At 42.3% G+C, this 10,789-nt stretch overlaps 1 protein-coding gene across 2 annotated transcripts in view; it reads right to left on the bottom strand.

Annotated features, from left to right (window-relative positions):
• Positions 1 to 3,443: 3,443 nt before the first annotated feature.
• The window catches only part of gcgra (glucagon receptor a), a 48,323-nt gene continuing 40,977 nt past the window's right edge, over positions 3,444 to 10,789 (bottom strand). For both annotated transcript variants that reach the window (XM_054760687.1, XM_054760688.1), the window contains one exon: positions 3,444 to 10,730. In XM_054760687.1, coding sequence (XP_054616662.1) covers positions 10,392 to 10,730 — 339 coding nt within the window. In that variant the 3' untranslated portion in view covers positions 3,444 to 10,391. The remainder of the gene's footprint in view (positions 10,731 to 10,789) is intronic.

Below are 10,789 nucleotides of genomic sequence, written 5' to 3'. Positions count from 1 at the left end.
GTTGTTTTTTCGTAATAAAAATAAAATTTACTTTTATTCAGTCGAGTATAACTTTATTATCGTTAACGTTGTAATAGCGTAGCCTAATTACCCGTTTTTTGTTCGTAATATCTAATTCTATTATTTAAGATGTATATTTTTTTTCAAATTTTCATTTTTTATTATTATATTATTTCCATAAACAGTTCAAAACGGAATAAAAATTAAAACACAAGATTTAAAAAAAAAAAGACAAAACTATTTCTTATTTTTATTTATTTTTTCTACCAGTTAAAAACATCTAAAAAAAACAAAAAAAAACAATACTTGTGTAGCAGATATAAAATTGAATAATATGGCCGCTTCAGAAAAGGATTTATGTGGCGCATGTAAATATTCTCATTGTTTATTTGCGGTTGTTTCTCTCGTTTGCGGTGACAAAGATGGCCTCATGAATCTCGCCGGTGGTGATGGTTATGGAATAGAATTGGTGTCCTCATTTTGCGACGTTATCAGCACTTCCGGACTGAAAGAGTCTCAGGGGTGAAAGAAGGGAACATGTAAATGATTCCCAGAAAATCACACTTGAACGAGTTGGCGTGGCCACCGAATGGACTCACGCTGCGTTTTCAAGCCTTCTCATTGGTTTGTAAGTGGCTCCAATCATGACTCTCCACGGGAGGGAAAGAAGCTTCCATGAGCGCAAATTAATTAACGATCCCTGGCGAGGTTAGTGCTCGTACAAGGCATTCGAGTAGACGACAGAAGATGTCAGGCGCGGATGAGAGATGAACACGCGTCACTGGAGTGCTGATACATGTCCATGTGCACGTGCATGTGCATGTGGATGTGCATGTGCGTGAGCTAGCCCACTGTGGACTTTTTCATTACTTCCACTCATTCTGTTTGTTTCTGTTCATTATGCAGGGCGACGGTTATCAACAACAACTGGCAGGAGGAGCGATCACCTTGATCACGGTCACGTCCACCTTGTGCATGAGCTGCAACCCTTTACAGCCTTTCCATTTATTGCCTTTGTAGCAGTTAGCATGAATAATTGGCAGGCGTGGCGATCACATGAAATAGATGCCGTCTCCATGTTGCTCACATGCATGTGCTCGTGCTACAGTGAGCCTGCTGTTGACTTTGTGTATCATTTCCAGTTATTCTGTTTATTTGTGTTTTGCAAGGTGGTTATCATTAATAACCGGCGGGAGGAGTGATCACGTTAATTATATAGGATGGCGTGTCTGTCGCTCGGGCACAGGTCCCTGCGCATGAGCAATTGAACTGTGGACTTTGTGTGTTATTTCCAGTCATTCTGTTTATTTCCACTATGCAAGGCGGTGGCTATCATTAATAACTGGCGGGAGGAATGATCACATGCCGTGTCGATGTCGCTCACATGCGTGTGCTCGTGTTAGAGTGAGCCTACTGTTGACTTTGTGTGTTATTTCCAGTCATTCTGTGTATTTCCATTATGCAAGGCGGTGGCTATCATTAATAACTGGCAGGAGGAACGATCACATAGTTATATGCCGTGTCGAAGTTGCTCACATGCGTGTGCTCGTGTTAGAGTGAGCCTACAGTGGACTTTTTTGTATTATTTCCAGTCATTCTGTGTATTTCCATTATGCAAGGCGGTGGCTATCATTAATAACTGGCAGGAGGAACGATCACATAGTTATATGCCGTGTCGAAGTTGCTCACATGCGTGTGCTCGTGTTAGAGTGAGCCTACAGTGGACTTTTTTGTATTATTTCCAGTCATTCTGTGTATTTCCATTATGCAAGGCGGTGGCTATCATTAATAACAATAACATTAATTATGTAGTGTGGCATGTATATTGTGTGGGTGCCAATGCTCGTGCATGAGCAAGCAAACAGTGGGCTTTGTGTATTATTTCCAGTCATTGTGTTTATTTTCATGATGCATGGTGGTGGTTATTGTTAATAACTGGCGGTAGGAGTGATCGCATGAATTAGATAATGTGGCGTGTAGTGAGACACATTGATTTTGCATGTGCATGATAATAGACGGATTGCTCATACTGTGTAAAATTGCTGTCATGTGGAAGTGAAGGCTTCTACGACCAGTTGGGTAAGGCATTACTTCCTGATTAGCATCTGTCAGGTCCTTTTACATTTATTTGTCTCTTTTCCTAAATGTGAACATTTCAGTATTGATTGTGGTTTTCCTCCGAGAAAAGCTTTAGGTCATCAGACCAGTGATTTTCGTCCTGCCGGTGTTTCCGCTCCAACTGTGTCGTCTGCACTTTTGCATTGATTCTATTTACTGTGTGTGTGATGGCTGTGATGTGATTTCACGTTTACCTGATTTAATTTGACGGCCTACTAGACACAGCTTGCAGGGAAGAGTCTGCGTGTGCGTGCGTGTGTGTGCGTGTGTGTGTGCGAGACAGAGCGAGAGAGTGTGATTGTTCGTTTTACACAGCGGGATGATAACACAACCTGGCTAATGGAGAGCTGATTGATGCCAATGTTGCAAAATGACGTGATAAACGTTTACTTGTTTGCCTGCGTTTAACTCCGAAACTCAAAGCCACAATCAGTAACAACATGTGGGGGGTGTTCTGCGAAAGTGGCTCAACCAACCCAGGAAAAGCCTAAATTCCCCAAATAGAACTAAACCGTACTGCAACGGTGGTGATAAGCTAGCTTTGTCAAGTCTGGTTCTTGGCTTTGTCCCCACTGCGCGCTCACACGAAAATGGGCGTTTGACGTCATATTATTCTACTTCCGCTCAAAAAAGTAGCCATCCCGGCTGGCGTATTTGACAAAAAACGAGTACGGAATTATTATGGAGCGTTGTGAGGAGTTTCCAAAAGAATATGACCGCTAAAAGCAACACTGTCACCGCCAATAGAGCGAGAGAGGACCGTTTACAGAATAATACTTAGCACGTAATTCCCAAGTTATCACTGATTGATTATACTAATTGTAACCTACTAGTCTTGTCATTTATCAGCATTGCACAACTTTGACATTTTAACACTTAGCCATTCAAAAAATGAAGAAACTGGAGCAACAACTGTCGTTTTTTAATCTTTGAAATATGTTTTCTTGTTGTATCTCAGTGTGACCACCAGATGGCAGTGTTTACATGTTTTGTGGCCACCTTTTTAATTGGTTTTTTCCTGATTGTTTTCTTCCAGTTGATTGACGCCTCAGAGTGTTTATTCCTCCAGCAAATAAGAGATAATGCTTTTTAAATACATACACTGTGTAAAAAATAATAAAAAAACCCCATCGATTTAATATATTTTACATTTTTTTGTGGTCATACGTTAGTTACATCCAAAAAATGGGCAGTTTTTTTAGGCTAAAGGTTGTTTTAAAAGTATATTTTATAACTGTAATATTTTGAAATAATAAAAAAAATGAATTAAACACCGACACGCCACAAAAATAAGTCAAATCTTTTGTGCGTAATTGCAGTGTGGAAGATTTGTGTTGGTTGGCTGACTGTTTAAAATGACTTATTACCTTTGCGATTGAAAAAAAATACAATAAAATATAAAAAAATTTGCAAGATTTTCAAAGATTTTTTTTTCCAAAATTGTAATTAATAAATGTCATTGAAACCGAGCTGTATCATTTTAAACAAATCTAAAATAATAATAAAAAGTCCTTAAAATAGCACTTCAACAAGGACAGAGTGTGCACCATTAAACAGCACCTGACTCCAGGCTACAACCAATAAGGGAAGAGGATCTGCTGCGACATGTCGTTTAATTCTGTGTGTATTTTAACAGGAAAAGAACCTCCAAAAGACACATCATCTTTCACTGCGGTTTTATTCTTCCACCATTTAGACACAATATATATATAATGATAAAGTGTATACACCTGAGCACTCACACCAAAAATACTATACACCTTGAAGAAACAATACATCGTTTGAGAGAATACATTCAAATAGAACCACGTCCATAAAAAGGGGCGGGGGAGGAAGCCAAGCTGACGAGAACATCCAGGTCACAGCTTATTTTTCTGAAATAAAAACCAACACATTGACCCCACTGACCGTACTAGCATATTCTTTAACATTCACTTTCATTGTGTGTCTTGCTATGCAAGCAGCAGCACCACCGGTGTGCCAATATACTTAAATACTGTAGACGGGGGGTGACCTCTGACTTTTGGCCCCTGCTGGCAGAGTGACTCACCCGAATATCTGCAAATACTGCAATACTGAATCAGCAGCAAGCTACACACACAGAAAAAGGCCCATAGTAACACAAAGGCACTCACTGGACGCTTCATTAGGTACACTTGTACAACCGAGTAACGTTTAAAAGTTCGGCTTTTGAAGAGACAGGCTGGTTGTAGACGATGACAACGTATACCACGTGGCTCAATGGGAATTTTCGCACGCATTCCGATGCAGGTGGGGTGTGGTTGCTCCACCTAGTGGTGACGTTTGTGAATTACAATTAAATATTATATTAAAATGTAAAAAAAAAATTACATTTCAATGCATTACTGCTATTATTACTTCATTTAAATTGTCAAGTTAAATTAAAAATACAAAAATAAATTTTGTTTTAATTATATTTTTATTATTATTACATAAAAAATGCAATTATTTAAAAAAAAAAAAAGAATAAAATAAAAATCTGTCTTGTCTTTTGCCTATAAAAAAATACTGACCTACATTGGGACTCCATGGGGTTCACATGTGACTCTTCTACTTATGAAGCGCTGTACACAAAAGGGTGAAAATTTGTCAAAACATGCACACCTACTGTGTTACCTGTGCTATTATACACCACACTATTTATTATTATCAAACCCCAAGGTTTGACCCCATAAGTCGAATTGACATGAAATTTCTCAGCTCAAAACACCCGCTGTAACTTTCGGGTGTTTTGCCGTGTCACTACAAAATGTGGCACAGACCTTTAAGGGACTGAGAAGCGCATGTGTGTAAAATTGGAGCCTGATTGGTTGAAAAACACGGCCGCCATCGAGCAAAACGTTTTTGCAAGGGCAAAAGGGCCTTAGCAATGAATTGTCCATCAGTCATTGAGCATTTGTGTAATGACGATAAAACTTTGAGGATGTCTGTGCTACATGTATGCGAGCATGTCTTCCAATGTATTTTAAGCACAACCCATAGGGGGCTCCACAAAGGACGGTGTAGGTGTACCTAATAAAGTGGGCCTAATAGAGTGCGTGTGTGATCAAATCATGTAGAAGGTTGTGCAAACAATCACACACAAATACAGAGACAAAGTCACGTAGAATCATTCTGCGTGATGCTTGTTCTTTTTAAAAAAACAAACGTACCTTTTTTTTTTGTTGTTTTTTGTTTTTTTTTGTTCTGCAGCTCTTGGGTGTGAAGAAGAGCGTTGTTCAAAAAAACGTGTCCACAGCCCGAGGAGAGAGCGTGAGGCTGTGCAATAAGTAAGCCTGGCCTGGTCGTACAAAGTCGCCTGCTAGCACCGACGTGGCGTCAGACCTTTTAAGCTCAGGGTGGGGGTGGGGGGGGGGGGGGGGGGGGGGGGGGGGGAGTGCATTCCACCAGCATGACAGCGTGAACTTTACGCTTTATCAAAATGAACCTTATCAAAACACCTTTAATGCACCGTGGTGAGGTGGATTTATGCTTGTGACACTGGACAGTTTGAATGCACGCATCTTGGGGAAGGTTTGGGTGGGCTGTTAGTGGACAAAAGAATTGGGAAGCACTTTTTGGAGGAAAGCACTGAATCTTAATGCGGCCTCTGCGAGAAATAATAGACAATTGCATGCAATTAAAAATGGTTCGCACCAGTTTTCGTATGATTTGGCTTTTGTTGAAGATTTTTGCCAAAATGTTGCCTCCGTTTTCCTATAAGGGCTCGGTTTTCGTGCAATGAACTAGTACGTTTGCCCCGTACTGTATCGTTCCGTGAAATCGAGTGTCCAAACGAAACACCCTACGTGTTGCTGACTCACTGTTCGGGCATTTTTTGTTGACTACGGCTGCTAAATAACTCACTGTGGGGCCAAAGAAAGTTGCGAGTGCCAGCACTTTGACAGAGACGGTGAGAAACAGTATTATATTCCATCTCGTCAGCATGTATGGGAAGTTCCATGCGTTCGTTGTCCGCATGTAAAACCATAATTATTCTCTTGAGAATTGTTTTTGTTTTGTTTTGGGGTTTTGTTTTGTTAATATTTTTGGGTGGCTGGAACGGATTCATTGGATTTGCATTATTTGCTGTGTGAAAAACTGCCTCGGTTTTCATACATTCGTTTTTTTTTCCGTTTTGGAACAAAATAACGAAAACCGAGGTACCACTGTATGTTTTTAATAGTGCTACACACACCATGAATGTGGACTTCAATAAACACACTTCGTTCATGATTTTTGCTAGCCAGTAGGTTCAAATGCAGTAAATGAGCTCGTAGTTCACTGTTATAAGCCCCTTTCACACAGAGAAGAGACAAGGCGCTGATGTCGTGTAATTGTCTGATTGCAGCGTGCCGTGTCGCTGTGTGAAAGCACACCCGGTTTGCAGCAATAACCCACCTTTACGAGGTTCTGTGTAAAAGGCACAGCAAGATCTACTTCTCAGACGTGGCAGTTCTGTGTGAAAGAGGCTGTGCATTAACCCAGCCAAATGTCCCAGTACTTTTGCCCACATAGTGAGTGATGTGAAAAAGGGTTTGCCCCCTTCTGGATTTGTTATGTTTTTTTCATGTTTGTCACACTTAAATGTTTCAGATCATCAAAGTAATGTAAATATTAGTCAATGACAACACAACTGAACACAAAATGCAGTTTTTAAATAAAACTTGTTATTATTAAGGGAGAACAAAAATCCAAACCTACATGGCCCTGTGTGAAAAAGTGATTGCCCCCTAAACCTAATAACTGGTTGGGCCACCCTTAGCAGCAACAACTGCAATCAAGCGTTTGTGATAACTTGTAATGAGTCTCTTCCAGCGCTGTGGAGGAATTTTGGCCCACTCATCTTTGCAGAATTGTTGTAATTCAGCCACATTAGAGGGTTTTCCAGCATGAAGCGCCTTTTTAAGGTCATGCCACAGCATCTCAATAGGATTCAGGTCAGGACTTTGACTAGGCCACTCCAAAGTCTTCATTTAGTTTTTCTTCAGCCATTCAGAGGTGGACTTGCTGGTGTGTTTTGGATCATTGTCCTGCTGCAGAACCCAAGTTGGTTTCAGTTTCAGGTCACCAACAGATAGCCGGACATTCTCCTCCAGGATTTTTTGGTAGACAGCAGAATTCATGGTTCCATTTATCACAGCAAGTCTTCCAGGTCCTGAAGCAGCAAAACAGCCCAGACCATCACACTACCACCACCATATTTTACTGTTGGTATGACATTCTTTTTCTGAAATGCGGCATTACTTTTACGCCAAATGGACACACACCTTCCAAAAAGTTAAACCTTTGTCTCGTCAGACCACAGAGTATTTTCCCAAAGGTCTTGGGCATCAATCACTTTTTCACACAGGGCCATGTAGGTTTGGATTTTTGTCCTCCCCTAATAATAACAAGTTTTATTTAAAAACTGCATTTTGTGTTCAGTTGTGTTGTCATGGATTAATATTCAAATTTGTTTGATGATCTGAAACATTTAAGTGTGACAAACATGCAAAAAATAAGAAATCAGGAAGGGAGCAAACCCTTTTCCACACCGCTGTATATAGCATGACGACAAGGGGAGCAATAACCATATAAAGCATTTTAAAAACTGCAAAAAAGTGTATGTGTGCTTCCCCCCCCAACCCCCCTCCTCTGACCAATCACAGAAGAGCCAAGCAATTACATCTTATTTATAATTCATCTCTTAGCCTCTCTTGACCTGTATTCAGGCCTGTATGTAAACCAGGAAGGACCTGGCCTGAGCAGCTGCCTGTTTCCCATGTACACGGCGCTCACACGACGTCAACAGAACCAAAATGAGTACAGACGATATATAAAAAACACGTAAAAACACTTTACAGCCATCTTGTTTTGTGCCATGTTTTTTTTTTTTTAACCTCCACCGAGGTTGTACAGTACCTCCTGAAAGTGAGTACAACCCCTCACATTTCAGCAATCTTCACAAGGGACAATACTACAGAAAGTCCGCTTGGACATACTTCAGAGTAGTCAGTGTGCAGCTTGTACAGCAGTATAGATGTGCCATCCACTGAAAATGAGTCAACACACTGCCATTACAGTATTGTCTAGTGAACATGTCCAAATTGTGTCCTTGGAGTGATCACCATTGTTACCGAGCACTGCCTTTTATCCTCTTGGGTATGGAATTGACTTCATTCAGCAGAACTTCACATGTTGTCACTGGGACCCTCTTGGTGGACCTGGTGGTTGTTGGACACCCTGCACTCCTCCACCTTCCAGGTGCTCCATTGGGTTCAGGTCTGTAGGAGACATGCTTGGAGACACACTTGGCCTTCAGCTTCAGTTTGGACTCATCATGTTGGAGAACTACCGAGTGGCCAAGTTTCTGCTGCAGGAGGTCATGGCGCATGTTGGAATTCATGCTTCCCGCCAATGAACCACAGCTCCCCAGTGCCGGCAGCACTCATGCGCGCCACCGCCACCATGCTTGGCTGTAGGCAAGACACAGTTATTTTGCTGCTCACTTGTGTTGCCAGCTATTTAGACAATAATGGCTGTGTGTTGACTCATTTACAGTGACTAGTAACTCTATAGTGCTATACAAGCTATACATGGACTACTCTAAAGTTTACCCAAGTTTATTTCTATGGTATTGTCCCTTGAGAAGACACACTGCAATAAAATTACTTGCTAAATGTGAGGGATGGACTCCCTTCTGCAAGATACGTCAATATGAAAGATAAATTCACAATTTGGGACAAAATGTGTAGACAAATGTCACAATGCTAGGTGGATACATGTTAGCACTTAAGAGAATATTTAGCATGTCCGGTGTTAAGGCCCTGTCACACTTTGACGATTTAGCCAGCGTATGCCAAAGTATGAAAAATTTGGCCAATACGCTGGCGTACGTCGAATAAGTTATGGGTAAGTTTTGTAGAAGTTAAGAGCACGCTGAAGCACGCCGGCATACGTCGTAGTATGTCCAAGTCGTCCAAAAAACTTTGTGCATGCACAAAACTTTTCGACGTATGTCAACGTATGATTCATACGTCCCGCATACGCGGGCAATAAGTTATGCGATCGTTGACGCCCGTTCACACACGTTATTTGTAAGTTACGCACAAGTCGTAATACGTCAAGATAATATCAAGCGTACCTTTGCCTTCTTGTCCACTCTCCGGTAGTCAGTCTTCTTGATGTCCCAGAGGATGGTGTTCTCACGAAGGAAATCACACCTAAGCTGCTCCTCTTGGACATTGAGACAAAACTGTGTCTTCTTGGCTCTCTTCTTGGCAAGGGTTGGCTGAGAGGAGATGGAGGCCACTGGGGAAGCAGCTTCCGATACCATTGACGATGCCTGAGAGGCGTTAGAACCTGCGTCATCTCCATCAGAGTGAGAGTGGGAGGGGGAGGCTGTGGGTGGTGCCTCCGTCACTGCCCTGATACTTCTTGGCAGCGGTCTTTGAAATTTTCTTCGGCATGATGGTGATGTTGACACTGCGATGTCTAGTGAGGTTATGATGAGTCATCAAGTGGCAGCCTTTTTATAGGCTACGGCACGTCATCGTCGGGATTGCATAAGTTAGACTGGTGTTGGGCGTAAGTTGTGAACGCCGGCAACACGCTACGCATTCGTTGGTATAAGTTGTCTATAAGTTATAGAAACGTTGTATATAAGTTCCTAATACGTCATGTATACGTAGAACTCGTAATGAATACGCTATGTATACGCCCAAAATTGAAAAAAACGTCGACAGTTCAATGTATGCCATCAAAATGATCACGTCAGGCATGCGCTGGCTAAATCGTCAAGGTGTTACAGGGCCTTTAGATGTTCAAATGGGTAAAAAGTTGACTTTTGTACCGCCATATTTAAATATTTGAAGGCGCAGCCATAAAAGACAGCAATGATGCATACTTTAAAAAATGAAAAAAGGGCCTTGGCGGAGGTCTGCGCTCAACTAATGTGTTTCTTGTGTGTACTACTGGAGATGAACAGTATGCAGTTGAAGGTCCCCTTTTGCCTCCAGTGCTGCAACACACAAACAATATCAGAGGCTCATATAAAGTCTTTTGAGTTGCTGTTTGAGGTTTGAGGGTTGTTTTTTTTCAAATAGTATTATTTTACATTTTGCCTTGCCTGCAACGTCCCCATGCAGCACTGTGTGTGTGTGTGTGTGTGTGTGTGTGTGTGTGTGCGTGTGTGTTCTCAGGCTGTGGGGGTGCACAGTCGCCCACTCACTCTTTGCTTCGTGTTCATCAAAGCCGCTCAGTGCAGAGTAAAGAGCTTCTTGTGGCGTCCTTCACATGTTCATGCTCTTGGCCTTGTCTGCAAGGCTCATGTCCTCCGCCAGGGTGAAGTTACCGAGCGGCCCCTCGTGTAGCGGGGAGCCATGCTGGCCCGTCGCGTTGCCGTGGGCCGCCCCACCACCGTTGGCCACCAGCATGTGCCACTCCTCGGGGGTGCAGATGGGCGCAGACGGCTTGGCGACGTCAGGGAGGTGAGGCTGACGCTGCGAGACGTGGTTGAGCAGGCTGCCCGTCTTGGTGTTGGGCGTGTTACTGTACGTGTGGCGGTATTCCTCCTCGATGTTTCGGCCCAGCTTCCAGCGCTTCCACTTCTTCAGGACCTCGGACTGCACCTACGGAGAGCGTTAGCGTTATTGATCACTCCATTTGAGAAAAGTTAAGGATGTGACGG

This window comes from Dunckerocampus dactyliophorus, chromosome 18 (genome assembly GCF_027744805.1).
Source record: "Dunckerocampus dactyliophorus isolate RoL2022-P2 chromosome 18, RoL_Ddac_1.1, whole genome shotgun sequence".
Taxonomy (NCBI): domain Eukaryota; kingdom Metazoa; phylum Chordata; class Actinopteri; order Syngnathiformes; family Syngnathidae; genus Dunckerocampus; species Dunckerocampus dactyliophorus.
The sequence above is the reverse complement of the archived record's forward strand: the minus strand, read 5'-3'. Positions and strand labels throughout refer to the sequence as shown.